Source organism: Cyanistes caeruleus, chromosome 27, assembly GCF_971803275.1.
Source record: "Cyanistes caeruleus chromosome 27, bCyaCae1.hap1.1, whole genome shotgun sequence".
NCBI classification, from domain to species: Eukaryota; Metazoa; Chordata; class Aves; order Passeriformes; family Paridae; genus Cyanistes; species Cyanistes caeruleus.
Window position 1 is genome coordinate 4,560,724 of NC_141727.1, and position 17,970 is coordinate 4,578,693.

Below are 17,970 nucleotides of genomic sequence, written 5' to 3' on the forward strand. Positions count from 1 at the left end.
CAGGGATCTGAAGAGGATTCCAGGAGGATTCCAAGGGTCCCAGGAGGATTCCAGGGGTCCCAGGAGGATTCCGGGGGTCCCAGGAGGATTCCGGGGGTCCCAGGAGGATTCCAGGGATCCGAGGATTCCGGGGATCCCTGGAGGATTCCAGGGTGGTCGTTCCACCCGGAGCAGCAGCAGGGAAAAGCCCTCTTGGCAAGACGCGTGTGGGTTTGTGGGAATGGTTTCCAGGTTTGGTTTCTGTTTTTGGGGAATGTTTGGAGCTGGGATTGGCTGGATGGGACCCCCCCCCCCCCCTCCAGCTTCCCGGGAATGAAGCACAAGTTGGGATTTGGGGAGGTTGGAATGGAGAGAGAGCCCTGTGCGTGTGTTTTATTAAATTATTTTCTTTTTTGTTTGTTTCCTCTTAGAAACTTCTTTTGTTTTGGGTTGTTTTTTTTTTTTTTTTTTTGGAATGATCTGTGACCTGTCAGGGAGAGAAGAGAGATTGTTGTGAGCACAGGACAGAAAATAAAAAACGGCTTATTCACTGTACCAGCCTCGGCTCCCGGCGCTTTTATTCGGGATTCCAGGGGGGTTTGGAGTGAAATTGTGGGAATTGAGGGGTTTTTGGAGGCTCCAGATCCAGCTTGGATGGGTGGGAGTTGTTCCATGGAGGAGGAGAAAAGGAGAAGGAAAAGGGAAAAAGAAGAAGGAAAAGGGGAAAAGGAGAAGGAAAAGGGGAAAAGAAGAAGGAAAAGGAGAATTAAATGGAGAAAAGGAAAAGAAAAGAAGGAAAAGGAAAAGATAAAGAAGAAGAAAAAGGAAAATTAAAAGAAAAAGAAGAAAAGAAGAAGGAAAAGGAGAAGGAAAAAGAGAAAGAAAGGAAGAAGAAAAAGAGAAATGAAGAAAGGAGAAGAAAAAGGAGAAGGAAAAGGAGGAGAAGCAAAAACTCTTCCATGGGAACAACCAGCTCTGGCTTTTTTCCTTCTCAAATCCAAGGAAAAGCGAGTTCCTGAGGGAATTCCTGAGGGGTCCCAGGGCCGAGCCCCCTGCGCTGCTCCCAGATCCTTCTCTTTGGAATTCTGACTGGAAGTTTTCCTGCTGGGAATGGCCAGCTCTTCCTCCGGAGCCGATTCCGTCCCAAGGGTGGAACATCCCAAATCCTGCCCCATCCCCGCGGGATAAATCCGTCACCACATCCTTGGAGCGTTTCCAGCGCCCAAATCCCACCCGGATTTTCCCGGGAAAGGAGCTCTGAGCCCGTCCGGGGGTCCCTGGATGATCGGGAATGGCAAACTGGAATGGCAGGGGAGGCCGGGATGGGATCTGGTGGATCCCGTCCTGCTTATTTCCATGGCTTTGTCCTTTCTCCAGGGATTCCAGCCCCGCCTCCCCCAGCCGGAAAATCCAACCCAAATCCCAGCCCGGCCCCGGCGCTCCCGGGGCACAAATCCCTTCTCATTCCCGGATCCGGATCCGAGCTCAGCCAAGGGGATGTGGGGAGTTGGATCCGGAATGAATCCACACCGGATCCACAATGAATCTACACCGGATCCACAATGAATCCACACTGGATCCACAATGAATCCATACTGGATCCACAATGAATCCATACTGGATCCACAATAAATCCACACCGGATCCACAATGAATCCACACTGGATCCACAATAAATCCACACTGGATCCACAATGAATCCACACCGGATCCACAATAAATCCACACTGGATCCACAATGAATCCACACCGGATCCACAATGAATCCATACTGGATCCACAATAAATCCACACCGGATCCACAATGAATCCACACTGGATCCACAATAAATCCACACTGGATCCACAATGAATCCATACTGGATCCACAATAAATCCACACCGGATCCACAATGAATCCACACCGGATCCACAATGAATCCATACTGGATCCACAATAAATCCACACCGGATGCACAATGAATCCACACTGGGTCTGCAATAAATCCACAATGAATCTGCACTGGATCCACATTAGATCCACACAGGATCTGCATTAGATCCACACTGGATCCACAATAAATCCACACGGGATCCAAGGTGTTTCCTGCTCTCCTCCTGGGTGATGACTCCAGACATTCCTTAGGGCCTGGCTTGGGATGGGAGAAAATCCCACAAGGATTCCCTGGGACCGTGCAGGGAGCTCGTGGGGAAGGGATCCACTGCAGGGATCTGTTGCTCTTCCCGGGATCCACTGCAGGGATCTCTGCTCTTCCTGGGATCCACTGCAGGGATCTGCTGCTCTTCCCGGGATCCACTGCAGGGATCTCTGCTCTTCCTGGGATCCACTGCAGGGATCTCTGCTCTTCCTGGGATCCACTGCAGGGATCAGCTGCTCTTCCCGGGATCCACTGCAGGGATCTCTGCTCCCCCTGGGATCTCTGCTCTTCCCAGGATCTCTCTCTGCTCCTTCCCTGTGCCCAAATCCACCTGAGCCTGGGGCCTGTGGACTCTGAGGAAGCTCAGTCCTCCATCCTCTTCCTCCTGGAGCCATCATCTTCCTCCAGGAGCTTTCCTCCTCCTCTTCCTCCTCCAGGAACCCTCCTCAAAGAACCTTCCGCCTCCTCCGGGAGCCACCATCCTCATCCAAGAACCGCTCTCCTCCACCAGGAGCCTTCCTCCTCCTCCTGCTGCTGCTCCTCCAGGCCGAGGTGGCCCCGCTCACTGACGGAGCTGCAGTGCCTCAGGCTCCCGGCCCGGCTGGAGGCCAAAAGAAACCCAGAGCCTGCTCTGGAACCTTCTCCAGAGCCAGAACCTTCTCCAGGTCCTGCTCCAAAGCAAGAACCATCTCCAGACCCTGCTCTGGAACATTCTCCAGAACCTGCTCCAGAGCCGGAACCTTCTCCAGAACCTGTTCTAAAGCAAGAACCTTCTCCAAAGCCAGAACCTTCTCCAGAGTCAGAACCTTCCCCAGAAGCTTCTTCAAAGCAAGAACCCTCTCCAAAGTCAGAACCTTCTCCAGAGTCAGAACCTTCCCCAGAACCTTCTCCAAAGCCAGAACCTTCTCCAGAGTCAGAACCTTCCCCAGAAGCTTCTTCAAAGCAAGAACCCTCTCCAAAGCAAGAACCTTCTCCAGAGTTGGAACCTTCCCCAGAACCTTCTCCAGAGTCGGAACCCTCTCCAGAGTCGGAACCTTCTCCAGAACCTTCTCCAAAGCAAGAACCTTCTCGAGAACCCGCTCCAGAACCTTCTCCAGACCCTGCTCCGGAACCTGCTCGAGAACTTGATCCGGAACCCGCTCTAGAACCGATCTAGAACCTGCTCTAGAACAGATCTAGAACCACTCGGGAACCCGCTCTAGAACCGATCCAGAACCCGATCTAGAACCGCTCCGGAACCTTCTCCAGAACCTCTGGAACCTGCTCGAGAACCCGCTCCGGAACCTTCTCCAGACCTTTCTCCAAAGCTCTCGCCCAGCTCAGGGCTCACCTTCCCTCCGTGTCCTGCTCTACCTGGTGAATCAGCACTGGAGGAAAAGGGAGGAAGGGAAAGATTAAAAAAAGGATTAAAAAAAAAATTTTTTTTTTTAAAAAATCAGGATTATAAATCTAAAATTTTATTGAGACCAAAAAAAAAACCAAAAAAAAAAAAAAAAAAAAATCAAAACCAGGAAAAAACCCCCAAAAATCAAAACCCCAAAATAAAAACCGGACAGAGCTCGGTGTGTGAAGTTAAAATCCAAACACGAATTTTTACATTTGCACACGGATTTTTAGCACAGGAACCCAAACACATGCTCATAAAAAAAGGTTTGTACAATGCACGTCAAGATCCCACCCCCCTGGAGTCACTTAAATAGTTCAGGATTTGGGAAATAAATCTGATTTCAAAAATCAAAACTCCCCCCCTCTTCCCGAAAGGTTTTGGGAAAGCGAATCCCGACCTCGCTCTGGGGAGGAGTTGGGATTGATTGGATTTCTCCTTGTGCTGCTGTGGCTTCTTTTCCCTCCCACGTTCCCCTCCCTGCTGGCTGGGCAGGAAAAATCCCAGGGTGGGAAAAGGAACGGTCAGAAATTCAGGATTTTTTTTTTTTTTTTTTTTGGGAATTTTTTGGGAATTTTTTTCCCCTCCCCCCTCCCCAAAAAATTTGGAGAAATAGCACCTTTGAACGGAAAAAAAAAAAAGGGTGGAAAAGGCAATGAAAGGGTTAAAACCCACCCATCCCCCCCCTCCCCGTGCAGGTGTTCTGCTGCAGGATCGTACAGAATCACAAAGTTGAGTTTGCACAAAGTTCCTCCCCCTTTCCCTCCCACCCCCCCCCAAAAATCCCCTCCCCCTTTTTTCCACCCCCCAAAAATTCCCCCTAAAAATCGCTCGAGGATCAGCTGCGGAGATTCCGGACATTCACAGTTTCAGTGGCTCTGGGATTTTCTCCTTTTCTCCCTTTTTTTTTTTTAAATCCATTGGAGTTTTTATCCTGAATTCAGGCTTTTTGTATTTTTTCTTTTTTTTTTTTTAGAAAAATTCCCCGAATTCAGGTTATTTAAAAAAAAAACCTAACCAAACCAAAAAAAGCCCCCAAAAATCTGGAAAAGATCTGGGAATATCATCACCAAATCTAATTTCCCTCCTTGATTAAAAGAGATGGAATTCCCCTCCCAAAAAAAAAATCCCTCCCTCCCTTCCCAAAGGATAACACCGGGAAAGAGCAAAAGAATAATTAAAAAAGAAATGAACGAAATAAAAAAAAAAAAAAGGAAAATAAAAGGAAAATGAAATGAAAAAATTCCAAATCAAAAAGACCTACGGACATGCTACGCCTTAAAAATGGAGTTAACACTATTGGGAACGGGGCTGGGGGCTGCTGGGATGGGCTTTGGAAGGGAAGCAGGATCCATCTGCATTCCCAATCCCAATCCCAATCCCGATCCCCAGCCCGGCCATCCCGGCGAGTCCTTCACGGAAGGGGCTTTGAGACCCCTCCCCAGCCCCCAATTCCCACCCGATCCCAAAGTTTCCGTATCCCCCTCGACTCTCCCTCCCTCCCACCCTCACCCCTCTATTCCCTCCCCGATGGAATCTGGAATTCCACGGGGTTCTGCTGGGAATTCCATGGGATTCTGCTGGGAATCGGGAATTCCATGGGATTCTGCTTGGAATCTGGACACGGCAGGGAGCAGAGGAGCACAGAAACCGGGCTGGGGCTGGGGGGGGCTCTTCCAAGGGCACCTCCAAACCCCCTCCTTTGCTCACAACCCCACAAAAAAGTTCGGATCGTCTTCCCAAAAAAAAAAAAAGCCACCCGGAAGGCCGCCGGGATTAGTTCTTGTCCTCCTTCTTGTCATCGTCCTCGGAGGGGTACGAGTGCCACGTCAGGCGCTCCTCGTAGAACGAGATCACCACCTGCGGACACTTGATGTTGGCCTCCTTGGCCGGCACCAGGTCGGCCTCGTCCGAGTTCTTCCTGCGGGGAGAGGGGAAAGGAGGGATCAGGGAGCGGGAGAAGGGAATTCCTGAGGGGTTCTGGATGTTCCAGGGAACCCAAACCCAAACCCTGACCCTAATCCTGACCCCTGATCCCAACCCTGGTCCTTGGCTGGCACCAGGTTGGTCTTGTCCGAGTTCTTCCTGTGGGGAGAGGAGAGGGAGGAATGGGGGATGAGGAGAATGGAATTCCTGAGGGGTTCTGGATGTTCCAGGGATCCCTGACACTGACCCTAAACCCAAACCCAAATCCTGATCCCTAACCCTGATCCCGACCCTGACCCTGACCCCTGATCCCAACCCTGGTCCTTGGCTGGCACCAGGTTGGTCTTGTCCGAGTTCTTCCTGTGGAGAGAGGGAAAAGGAGGGATCAGGGAGCGGGAAAATGGAATTGCTGAGGGGTTCTGGGTATTCCAGGGATCCCTGACACTGACCCTAAACCCAAACCAAACCCTGATCCCTAATCCTGACCCTGACCCTGACACTTGATGTTGGCCTCCTTGGCAGGCACCAGTTTGGTCTCATCAGAGTTCTTCCTGCAGGGGTAGGAGAGGGAATGAAGGAGAGGGATAAGGAGGGATCAGGGAGCAGGAGAATGGAATTCCTGAGGGGTTCTGGATGTTCCAGGGATCCCTGACCATTCCCTGGGATCAGAGCCTGATGTCCCCTCCTGGTGGGAACCTCAGAAAGTCCCTCCTAATCCCTCTTTTCTCCAGGATCAACATTCCCAGCTCCCTCAGCCTCTCCAGGAGCTCCAAACCCTTCCCTGGCCATGCTCCATCCTCTCCATTCCCTCCCTGGAGCGATCCCACCCGATCCCCGATCCCACGGAATGATCCAATGGAACGATCCTGGGAATGCTCCTGGGAATGAGGGAAGAGCTGCCAGCCCCACCCAGGGCCTCACCACTTCATCAGGAACATCAGCTCCCCGCTGGAATCCGTGGCTCCGATGATTCGCTCCGGCTCGAAGCCTCGGGCGAAGCCTCGCGGTTTCTCCGACTGGGAAAAGGGGAGGAAATTCCAGGGGTGAATTCCCGGAGCGCCGTTCCTCTCCTCTCCAGGGAGGAGCAGGATGGAATTGCAGGGATGTGGGGATGAACCCGGGGCTGGGAAGGATCAGCTGGGGAAGGGAAGGAGCCAGGGAGAAACTGGGAAAGGGATGGAGGGACAGGAGACAGGGAATTGGTTCCGCTGGGAATGGACTGGGAACGGACTGGGATTTTCCAGGATATTCTCTTCCTGCCATGCTGAAATTCCTTGGGAACACCAGGATTTTCCATGGGAACACTGGGATTTTCCCACCCAGGATTTTCTCTCCCTGCCCTCTTGGAGTTCCTTGGGAACATCAGGATTTTCCCTGGGATAGGAAATCCTTGGGAACACCGGGATTTCCCCTGGGATAGGAAATCCTTGGGAACACCGGGATTTCCCCTGGGATAGGAAATCCTTGGGAACACCGGGATTTTCCCTGGGATAGGAAATCCTTGGGAACACCGGGATTTTCCCTGGGATAGGAAATCCTTGGGAACACTGGATTTTCCCATTTTCCCTCCCTGCTCTGCTGGAATTCCTTGGGAACCCCACGATTTTCCCACTTTTCCCTCCCTCCTCCTTCCCAACCCTCCACAAAAACCCCCTGGAACACCCCAAAAAACCCAACCCCTTTCCCAGGGATATTTTTTTCCCCCTTGGAATCCTTTTTCCCGGATCCACCCTCACCTCCTCCTTCTTTTTCTTTGGCTTGCTCTCCTCCCCTTTGTCCTCCGTGTCCGACTCGGCCTTGCGCTTGCTGCCCTCGGATTTCTCGCTCTCGTGGGCGGTTTTCTGGGATTGCAGGAATTCCGCGATCAGATCCGGGCAGTCCAGGTTCTCCTCGGGCTCCCAGGTGTTGTCCTCGCTGCCGGGAAACGACAAATCCCTGCTTTTTCCCACTCTGGTTTTATCGGGAAGAGCCCGGATTTGGGATGCTGGAGGGGAGGGAGGATTCCTGGGGGCGCGTTCCCGGATCCCGAAATCTCCGGGGTCGTTCTGTTCCCGGGGCAGGAGAATCTGGGATTCCAGCAAAAACTCCAGAAAATCCGAACAGTGGTGGTTGGGAAATCCCTGGATTCAGGGCTGGGAAAACTCTTGGATTCAGGGCCAGGAAATCCATGGATTCAGGGCTGGGAAAACTCTTGGATTCAGGGCCAGGAAATCCACGGATTCAGGGCCTCGAAATCCACGGATTCAGGGCCTCAAAATCCACGGATTCAGGGCTGGGAAATCCCTGGATTCAGAGCTGGGAAAAGCCTTGGATTCAGAGCTGGGAAATCCCTGGATTCAGGGCTGGGAAAAGTCTTGGATTCAGAACTGGGAAATCCCTGGATTCAGGGCTGGGAAATCCCTGGATTCAGGGCTGGGAAATCCCTGGATTCAGAGCTGAGAAATCCATGGATTCAGGGCTGAGAAATCCCTGGATTCAGAGCTGAGAAATCCCTGGATTCACAGCAAAGAAACCCCTGGATTCAGAGCTGAGAAATCCATGGATTCAGGTCTAGGAAATCCCTGGATTCAGGGCTGGGAAATCCTTGGATTTTCTCTCCCTCCCTGCTAGGGATGGGAAATCCTTGGGAACACCGCAACCTTCCAGGACTTTCTACCCCTGCCACCCTGGAATTCCTTGGGCACAGCAGGATTTCCCAGCATTTCCCAGCAGCCAGGAATCCCTCTCACACCCCAGATTTCCCTCTTTTCCCCCCCCCGTTTTCCCGGGAAAGGCGCGGATCCGGGCGGGACTCACTCGGAGAATCCCTTCCACTTGAGCAGATATTCCACCTTGCCCTTGACCACGCGCCGGTCCAGAACCTTCTCCACCACGTACTCCTCCTCCTCCTCCTCCAGCACCTCTTCCACCTTTTTCTTGTTCTGCTTTTTTCCCATTGTGCCGGCCAGCTTCTCCGCTTGCCCGGGCTGCTGCGCCGGGAAAAAAAAACCGGGAATTAAAAAAACCCCGGGATCAACCCGGGAATTCCGCCTGGGAACTCCCCCCGAGCAAAAATCGGGATTTTTTTTGGTGTAATTTCAGTGATTTCACGGGAATTTTTTTTAGCTAAAAGCTGCCCCAGGTTTTGGTTTTGTTGTTTTGTTCCAAAGGTTTTTTTGAGCTCCCCTTGGAGAAGTGGGAATTTTCATCTCCCTGCTTTGTTTGGGATGGGAATTCTGTGGGAAAAGTGAGATTTTTGGGAATTCCAGGGGTTTCTATGAACTCCAATTCCCTTGGCTGTTTATCCCAGTGAAATCCAGAGTGTGTTCCCAGATCCCAAAATCTCCGGGGTCGTTCTGTTCCCGGGGCAGGAGAATCTGGGATTCCAGAGCTGCTCAGGGAAGCAAAAATTCTGGAAAATCCCAACAGTGGTGGCTGGGAAATCCATGGATTCAGGGCTGGGAAATCCCTGGATTCAGGGCCTGGAAATCCCTGGATTCAGGGCTGGGAAGTCCCTGGATTCAGGGCTGGGAAATCCATGGATTCAGGTCTAGGAAATCCCTGGATTCAGGGCTGGGAAATCCATGGATTCAGGGCCTGGAAATCCCTGGATTCAGGGCTGGGAAATCCATGGATTCAGGGCCTGGAAATCCCTGGATTCAGAGGCGGGAAATCCTAGATTAATAGCTGGAAAAACTCTGGATCCAGAGCCAGGAAAACTCTGGATTCTGAGCATTTTGGGGTCCATTTTTCCCAGATTCCCACAATGAATTCCCAAAGGATGGAGGGGCTGCATTCCAAGCCCATTCCCAGTTTTTTCAGGCATTTCCTGGGGGCTGCAGCAGCCCCAGCTGAATTCCATGGATTCCAGCATCCCGAGCCCGACCCTCCCCTCTCAATTTCCAGAGGAATTTTGGGATTTATCCCTAATTCTCCCCACATTTCCAGCCTCTTCCACAGCAAAACCTGGAATTATCCCGCCAAATTCCCCCTTTTTCACCCCTGGGACCCCTCAGTTTTATAGCAGCCACTTCCAAACCCATCCCTGGGATCCCACATCCACATTCCAGGAGTTTCCCACCCAAAATTCCCAGCACAACCCCATAGCCATTCCTAACTCCAAATCCTCTTTTTTTCCTGGGAAAAGCTTTCCCAGACACACAAATCCCCGCCGGGATTCCCAAATTTCCAGCAGGATTGCCCCAAACAGCTCCCGGCACATTCCCGATCCAGCTCCGCCCCCAATTCCTCAATTCCTATCCCAAGGAGCTCTCCCAAGCCCGGATTCCCGGGATTTTTCCAGCTTCCCGCCAAAAGTTGTCGCTTGTCCCTCCCCTGATCCTGCTCCTTCCCCGGATTCCTGCTTTTCCATGGAGATCCCCTTCCTCTCATTCCAAGGGGTTTTTAAAGCCCTGTCCCCCAAAATCCCACTTTTCCCCTCACAAATCCCATTTTTCCCTCACTAATCCCTTTTTCCCCCTCACGAATTCCACTTTTTCCTTCATGAATCCCACTTTTCCCTCACAAATCCCATTTTTCCCTCACAAATCCCACTTTTCCCTCACAAATCCCACTTTTCCCCTCACGAATCCCACTTTTCCCCTCACGAATCCCACTTTTCCCTCACAAATCCCACTTTTCCCCTCACAAATCCCACTTTTCCCTCACAAATCCTATTTTCCCCTCACAAATCCCTTTTTCCCCCTCACGAATCCCACTTTTCCCCTCACAAATCTCACTTTTCCCCTCACAAATCCCACTTTTCCCTTCACAAATCCCACTTTCTCTCCTCTCAAATTCCCTTTTCCCACGCCCAAAATCCCCTTTTCTCCTCCACAAATTCCACTTTTTCCCCCCAAACTCACTTCCACCCCGCGGTTTCCTGTTTTCCCTCCTCTCTCCATGGGATCTCCCCCACCCCAAAATTCCAGAATCCCAAACTCCAGGACCCCAAAACTCAAATCCCAAAATTCCAGAGTCCCAAACCTCCCTTTCCCCCTGTGCAGCTCCTTTTTGGGGGGCACCCCCTGAACCCAAATCCCAACATTCCTGACATCCCATCCCACTTTTCCCCATCCCAAAACCCCCAAACCGATCCCACATCGACCCCCAGCACCCCAAATCCATCCCTGACCCTAAATCCATCCCTGACCCCAGCCCCAAATCCATCCCTGACCCCAGCCCCAAATCCATCCTGACCCCAGCCCCAAATCCATCCCTGACCCCAAATCTATTCTGACCCCAGCCCCAAATCCATCCCTGACCCCAAACCTCTCCCTGACCCCAGCCCCAAATCGCTCTCTATACTGACCCCAGACCTAAATCCATCCCTGACCCCAAACCCATCCTGACCCCAGCCCCAAATCTATCCTGACCCCAGCCCCAAATCCCCTCACTGACCCCTAACTTCTCCCTGACCCCAGCCCCAAATCGCTCCCCTCACTGATCCCATCCCCTCACTGACTCCAGCCCCAAATCCCTACACTGACCCCAAATCCTTTCACTGACCCCAACCCCAAATCCATCTCTGACCCCAGCCCCAAATCGCTCCCTATATTGACCCCAGACCTAAATCCATCTCCTCACTGGCCCCAGCCCCAAATCCATCCCCTCACTGACCCCAAATCCTCTCACTGACCCCAGCCCCAAATCCATCCCTGACCCCAGCCCCAAATCCATCCCCTCACTGACCCCATCCCCAAATCCTTCCCTGCACCGACCCCAGCCCCAAACCCCTCACCGACCCCAAACCCCTCCCTGACCCCATCCCCCTTTCCCCTCCCCGCCCCCCCAACCCCCCCTCAATCCCCTCCCCCCCCTTTTCCCCCCTCCCCATCCCCATCTCCCCTCAGCACCTCCCCTCCCCCCACGGCCGCCCCGCCCCCCTTCGCCCCCCTCAGCACCGGCCCCCCCCCGCCCCCCCCCCGCCGCCGCGCGCGCTCCCGCTGACCTGGGCCAGCCCCGCCGCCGGTGTCCGAGGGAAGGGCCGCGGGGGCGCGCTCGGGGGTCGGGGGGGCCCGGGCCTGGCCGCGCTCCGTCCGCCGCCCTGAACAAAAGAGCCCGGCCAGCGCCGCTGCCCGCCGCGCGCACCGCGCCTGCGCCGCGCCCGCGCGGGGCGCGCCGGGAGGTGTAGTCAGCGCGGCGGGCGAGCCGCAGTGTGTTTCGTTGGGTAGCGCGGGGTATGATGGGAGGTGTAGTCCGCGCGGAACGGCGGGTGCGCGTGCGCGCGGGGCTTGATGGGAGGTGTAGTCCCCCGCGCTCGCGGGGCTTGATGGGAGGTGTAGTCCGGGGGGTGGTCCTGCCCCTCCCTTCCGCCCGCCGTTAATTAAATAATTAAATACTGATTAAGTTAATTAGATAGTGAAATCGGTTAATTAGATGGTTTAACGGCGGGAAAGAACTCGCGGGTCTTCGAGTTTAAGCCGTGCCCCAAAACCGCCTTGTCCATCAGGGCAGAGCCCTGAGTGCCGCTGGCAGCGCCTGACCTGGGCCAGCGCCCAGGGAAGGCCCTCGCTCATGGCTTCCATAAATAATTTATCCAGGAAATCTTGGAATCGTCCAGGCTGGAAAAGCCCTCGAGGGTGGCCAAGTCCAACCATTCCCCCAGCAACGTCGTGTCACCACCAGCCGTGTCCCCAGGTGCCACTTCCAGGAGTTTTTGGGGATGGGGACACCCAGCAGCAGCCCAGGGAGCTGTGCCGGCGTTACATTCCCTTTCCATGGAAAAATTCCTGCTGATGTAAACCTGAGGCCGTTCCCTCTCCTCCAGTCCCTGGGAGCCGAGCCCGACCCCCTTCAGCCGCGCCCTCTGTCAGGGACTCGTGGAGATCCAGAACGTTCCCCCAGATCCCTCTTTTCTCCAGGATCGGCATTCCCAGCTCCCTCAGCCTCTCCAGGACCTCCAAACCCTTCCTGTCCCTCCCTGTCCCCAAAGGGGGCGTGGACTCCACAGGCGTTCGAACTACAACTCCCATCATGCCCCGTACCGGAACTTCCGGTCCCACCCGCGCCATGAAACCGCGCGCCGCCGCCGCCGCTTAAAGGGGCCGCGCGCTGTGCGAGGTGAGGGGGGCCCTGAGGGGAGGGGACAGATTTGGGGGTCCCGGTGTCCCCTCGGGGGGTCTCGGTGTCCCTTCGGGGGGTTCCGGTGTCCCCTGGGGGGGTCCCGGTGTCCCCAAACCTCCCGCGAGGAGGGGGCGGCGCTGGGCTGGGCCTCAGCCCCGGCCGCGGCCTCTCCCGGCCCGGGGCTCGCCCTCAGCTCCGATCCCATTCCCAAACTTTTCCTTCCCTGGAATTCGGGAATTCTCCCCGCGCGGTTTTACGGGCAGCGTGGGAAAGGAATAAATTTGATTTATTCCCGCTTTTCCCTGCTTTTCCCTGGGTTTTGGGACTCGTGGTGGTGCAGGACATCCCTAGGAAAGGTAAAGGTGTTGGGATGAGGATCCTGAAAAAGCGACTTCCAGCCTCTTCGAGGCGTCAATGTCCATGGAAAATAGGGAATAAATGGGATTTATTAATCAGGAATCCACCAGCGACAAGGAAAATCAGGAAGGAAATGGGATTCATTCCCGTTTTTCTGGTTCTGGAGGGTTTTCCCGTGGATGGGAAGGAGAATTTCTGCTGTTCCAGAGGGTTGGGAAAGGTTTTTAGGGATGGATCGGGATAAAAAGGAGCCCGGGATAAGCAGGAATAACAATCCCTGGCAGGAATTTCCCTGGAATTCTCTCCTGGAACACCAATCCCAGGCAGGGGAGAGGCAGCAGAGCCTTGGAAAATCCCCAATTTCAGGAAAACCACCCCAAACCGGGAATCCCAGAGCCCCTTTAATCGAGGCTTGTCCCCCATTCCAGGGATTTCCAGTATTCCCAAAAGCTGCGGCATCCCAGAATTCTGGGGGATGCAGAATCCATGGAAAACAAGGATTTCTCTTTCTCAATCCCATTTTTGTTTGGTTTTTTTCCTCCCCAGATGTTTCCCGCTGGGCTCTGGCTCTAGGATGTTGGAGAACCGAGAGGAAGTGAGGAGCTTTCCTGGTTTATTCCCAGATTCGGGAATTTGGGCCAGTTGGAATTCTTGGGAATTCCATTTCCATGGGAGTCCATGGGGCTGAGCCCAGGGGTGGCTGGGAATGGGAATGGGAATAATGGGACTGGGAATGGGAATGGGGCTGGGATTGGGAATGTTTGGAGGTATCTGTGCCATCCTCAGCAAGCTGGGAAAGCAGGAATGGGGTGGATCCCGGTTTTTGGAGCTCGCCAGTCCCATTCCCGGGAAGCTGGAAAATCAGGGATGGGGGTAGATCCCCGTTCCTGGAGCCCCTGCTCCCATTCCCATTCCCATTCCTGCTCCCATTCCCGTTCCCGTTCCCATTCCTATTCCCATTCCCGCAGGAGCTGACCACGGTGCGGGTGCAGGATCCCCGTGTGCAGAACGAGGGCTCCTGGAATTCCTACGTGGATTACAAGATCTTCCTGCACGTGAGCTGGGAGCGGGGCTGGGATGCCCTGGGATGGGAACATCCCCCTTTTCCAGCCCCACCAGGGGCTCCACAGCGGGATTGTCCCGAGGGGAATCCTCGGGATCGCGCCCCGGATCCGGCATCCAGGGGATCCCGCAGGGACTGAGATCCTGAGCCTCCATCCCACGGAGAATTCCCACAGAGAATTCCCATCCTGGATCCTCAGGGACTGAGATCCTGAGCCTCCATCCCACGGAGAATTCCCACAGAGAATTCCCATCCTGGATCCTCACATCCAGCCCCTCAATCCCATGGAGAATTCCCATGGATAATTCCCATCCTGGATCCTCTGTCCAGACCAGATCCAACCCCTTGATCCCACAGAAAATTCCCAGGGCTGATTCCCATGGACAGTTCCCATGGATAATGCCCAGGGATAATTCCCAGGGATAATTCCCAGGGATAATTCCTGTTCCGGGGATTTTTCCAGACCAACAGCAAGGCCTTCACCGCCAAGACCTCGTGTGTGCGGCGCCGCTACCGGGAATTCGTGTGGCTGAGGAGGCAGCTCCAGAGGAACGCCGGATTGGTGTGAGAATTCCCGGGATACAACCCCAAATCCCAAATCCTGAACCCCAAACCCCAAATCCCAGTCCCCAAACCCTGAACTCCAACCCCAAACTCAACCCCTAAATCCCGCAGGCCGGTCCCGGAGCTGCCGGGAAAATCCGCGTTTTTCCTGGGAAGCGCCGATGAATTCATCGAGAGGCGGCGGCTGGGCCTGCAGCGCTTCCTGGAGAGGTGGGAGCGGGGTCTGGGGTGTGGGGTTTGGGGTCTGGGTTTGGGGTTTGGGGTCTGGGGTTTGGGGTTTGGGGTCTGGGGTTTGGGGTCTGGAGTTTGGGGTTTTGGAGATTGGGGTCTGGGGTTTGTTTGGGGTTTGGGGTCTGGGTTTGGGGTCTGGGGTTTGGGGTCTGGGGTTTGGGGTTTGGGGTTTTGGAGATTGATATTTGTGGTTTGGGATTTGGGGTTTTGGAGATTGGGGTTTGGGGTCTGGGGTTTGTTTGGGGTCTGGGTTTGGGGTTTGGGGGTTTTGGAGATTGGGATTTGGGGTGTGGGAAAGGTTGAGGGGAGGGGACAGCGCCCAGGGGTGGCTGAGGTGACAGCAGAGCGCTGCGTGACCGTGCCAGCAGGGCCAGCAGGGTGACATGTCCCTGTGTCCCCCTGTCCCCAGGGTGACGTGTCCCCATGTCCCTGTGTCCCTATGTCCCCGTGTCCCCAGGGTGACATGTCCCTGTGTCCCCATGTCCCCAGGGTGACGTGTCCCTGCAGGGTGACAGCAGGGTGACGTGTCCCTGTGTCCCCAGGGTGATGTGCCCCATGTCCCCAGGGTGACATGTCCCCGTGTCCCCATGTCCCCAGGGTGATGTGTCCCCGTGGTGACGTGTCCCCGTGTCCCCAGGGTGCTGCAGAGCGCCGTGCTGCTCTCCGACAGCCGCCTGCACCTGTTCCTGCAGAGCCAGCTGCCCCCGGCCGCCATCGAGGCCTGCGTGCAGGGCCGGGCGCCGCTCTCGGTGACACAGGCCATCGTGCGGCACGCGCGGGGACAGCGCGGGGACAGCGCGGGGCTGGCCTGGGGACAGCGCGGGGACAGCGCGGCCATGCCCGGAGCCAGGTAATGACATCAGGGATATCCCGGCTGGGATTGTGGGACAGGGACAGGAGGAGCAGCCCGGGAATTCCCAGCTCCTCCCTTTGGATCCTGGGAATTCCCAGCTCCTCCCTTTGGATCCTGGGAATTCCCAGCTCCTTCCTGCAGATCCCGGGAATTCCCAGCTCCTTTCTTTGGATCCTGGGAATTCCCAGCTCCTCCCTGTGGATCCTGGGAATTCCCAGCCCCTCCCTGTGGATCCCGGGAATTCTCAGCCCCTCCCTGTGGATCCCGGGAATTCCTGGCCTCCCCTGTGGATCCTGGGAATTCCCAGCTCCTTTCTTTGGATCCTAGGAATTCCCAGCTCCTTCCTGTGGATCCCGGGAATTCCCAGCCCCTCCCTGCGGATCCCGGGCTAGGGGAGCCGGGGCAGGGAGGCTGGAACGTCCCTGGGATAGGAATTTCCTCCCTCCTGGGATGGAGCTGCCCAGGAGATCCGGACATTCCCTGCATCCCTTTTCCCGCTGTTTTCCCAGCTGGGCCGGGCTGGGAAGCGCCCAGGGCTGCCCGGAGAGCTTTTCCGACTGGAGTGACTTCAGCATGGACGAGGCGCGGCCGGAGAGCCCGGAGTGTCCGGCCGGACACGGAGTGACCCCTCTGGAGAGCCCGGAGCGTCCGGCCGGACACGGAGTGACCCCTCTGGAGAGCCCAGAGTGTCCGGCCGGACACGGAGTGACCCCTCTGGAGAGCCCAGAGTGTCCGGCCGGACACGGAGTGACCCCTCTGGAGAGCCTGGAGCGTCCGGCCGGACACGGAGTGACCCCTCTGGAGAGCCCGGAGCGTCCGGCCGGACACGGAGTGACCCCTCTGGAGAGCCCGGAGTGTCCGGCCGGACATGGAGTGACTCCTCTGGAGAGCCCGGAGAAGCCCCGGGATGTCCGGCCGGACATTGAATGACCCCTCTGGAGAGCCCAGAATTCCCAGAATTCCCGGCTGGACACGCAGTGACCCCTCTGGAGAACCTGGAATTCCCGGCTGGACATGGAGTGACCCCTCTGGAGAGCCCAGAATTCCCAGCTGGACGCAGAGTGACCCTTCTGGAGACCGCAGCATTCCCAGAATTCCCAGGAATTCCGGGAATTCCGGACACCCTCAGGCCCCGCAGCCCTCGCTGGGAGAGGGATGAGCGCGGAGCCCCGGGATGGACGGACTGGGAGCGCTGGGAACGCGGCTCCATCGGAGATTCCCGATATTCCCTGGCATTCCCTGGTATCCCCGGGTATTCCCAGCACTGTTTTCCTTGCTCTGCTCCTGCCTCCAAACCCTCTGGAATTCCCAAACTGGGACAACCCGAGCCACGCTTCCCGCCGGGAAAAGGGAGGGATGGGGCTGGAATTTGTGTCCCACTTCCCTTCTGGGGCTTTTCCAGGGATTTTTGGGAAAAGCGGGAGCAGCTCGGGGTGGGGTTGATGCCTCCCCCTCCCTCAGCACGGGGTGTGGGCAGGAAATAAAAAACAATAAAAATGGAAATAAAGTGAAATCAATAAAAACCCTTGGAATTAAAGCGGAACTGGAGGAGGCTCTACCTGGGGAGAGCCGGGAATTCCGGGATTGAGGGAATTCGGGAATGCTGGGCGGGAGGGGTTCAGGGCCCCGAGCGTGGCTGCGATTGGCTGAGCTCCTCGTGAGTATTCATAAGCACTCATTAATATTCATGAGCGTGCCGTGCGGGGAGATAATCCAGGGATCCGCTGGGAATCCAGGAATGTGATCCGAATCCAGGGATCTGATCCCAGCCCAGGGATCCGCTCCCGAGGGATTTGAGCCGAGTTTGGGGAATATCAGAGGGATCTGGGCCCAGTTTGGGAATCTCAGCGGCATTTGGGAATATTTTTTGGGAATTCTGGAGGGATTGGAGCCCTTCCACCTTGGAGCGGCCCCGCACCAAGTGCAGGAGGGGAGGGAGACCAGGAAAAGCGGGAAAAGCAGGAAAAGTGGGAGGAGGATGAGCTGGATTCGTCCTCACAGCAAAGGGGCCGATCATTCCCGGCCATTCCCGATCATTCCCGGTCATTCCTGATCATTCCCAATCATTCCCGGCCATTCCCAACCATTCCCGATCATTCCCGGTCATTCCTGATCATCCCCAATCATTCTCGATCATTCCAAATCATTCCCAACCATTCCCGGCCATTCCTGATCATTCCTGATCATTCCCGATCATTCCCGATCATTCCCGGTCATTCCTGATCATTCCCGATCATTCCCGGCCATTCCCGATCATTCCCGATCATTCCCGACCATTCCCGATCATTCCTGATCATTCCCGATCATTCCCGATCATTCCTGATCATTCCCGATCATTCCCGGCCATTCCCAACCATTCCCGATCATTCCCAATCATTCTTGATCATTCCCAATCATTCCCAACCATTCCCGATCATTCCTGGCCATTCCC

The 17,970-nt window shown here is 55.4% G+C and overlaps 3 protein-coding genes across 10 annotated transcripts; 2 read left to right on the forward strand and 1 right to left on the reverse strand.

Moving 5' to 3' along the window:
* Window positions 1-2,040: 2,040 nt before the first annotated feature.
* Window positions 2,041-3,379, forward strand: LOC147649213 (uncharacterized; the record flags this gene model as incomplete). The annotated part of the gene is made up of 1 exon (XM_086864051.1): window positions 2,041-3,379. A coding segment is annotated over one exon (1,233 nt), but the record flags the coding sequence as incomplete, so codon positions are not given.
* Window positions 3,380-4,751: 1,372 nt separating this feature from the next.
* On the reverse strand, window positions 4,752-11,531 carry CBX1 (chromobox 1). 3 transcript variants are annotated; one of them, XM_086864045.1, is made up of 5 exons: window positions 11,357-11,531; window positions 8,224-8,393; window positions 7,164-7,341; window positions 6,349-6,443; window positions 4,752-5,422 (listed from the first exon to the last, which is right to left on the reverse strand). In XM_086864045.1, exons 2-5 carry the CDS (start codon window positions 8,361-8,363, stop codon window positions 5,278-5,280), a joined length of 558 nt encoding a protein of 185 aa, XP_086720171.1. In that variant the 5' UTR covers window positions 8,364-8,393; window positions 11,357-11,531; the 3' UTR covers window positions 4,752-5,277. The 3 variants fall into 3 exon arrangements, with proteins under 3 accessions (XP_086720171.1, XP_086720173.1, XP_086720172.1); XM_086864047.1 differs by having other exon boundaries at window positions 8,224-8,396; window positions 11,357-11,479; XM_086864046.1 differs by lacking the exon at window positions 4,752-5,422 and adding an exon at window positions 5,648-5,787.
* A 120-nt stretch (window positions 11,532-11,651) lies between these two features.
* SNX11 (sorting nexin 11) lies at window positions 11,652-17,076 on the forward strand. Of its 6 annotated transcripts, none has more exons than XM_086864357.1 (8): window positions 11,652-12,468; window positions 13,375-13,423; window positions 13,797-13,883; window positions 14,355-14,455; window positions 14,567-14,665; window positions 15,324-15,536; window positions 16,049-16,141; window positions 16,267-17,076. In XM_086864357.1, the coding sequence occupies exons 2-8, from the start codon at window positions 13,403-13,405 to the stop codon at window positions 16,463-16,465; spliced, it is 813 nt and encodes a 270-aa protein (XP_086720483.1). In that variant the 5' UTR covers window positions 11,652-12,468; window positions 13,375-13,402; the 3' UTR covers window positions 16,466-17,076. The 6 variants fall into 6 exon arrangements, with proteins under 6 accessions (XP_086720483.1, XP_086720485.1, XP_086720481.1 ...); XM_086864359.1 differs by having other exon boundaries at window positions 12,391-12,468; window positions 16,049-16,160; window positions 16,204-17,076; XM_086864358.1 differs by having other exon boundaries at window positions 12,462-12,827.
* The last annotated feature ends 894 nt before the right edge of the window (window positions 17,077-17,970 follow it).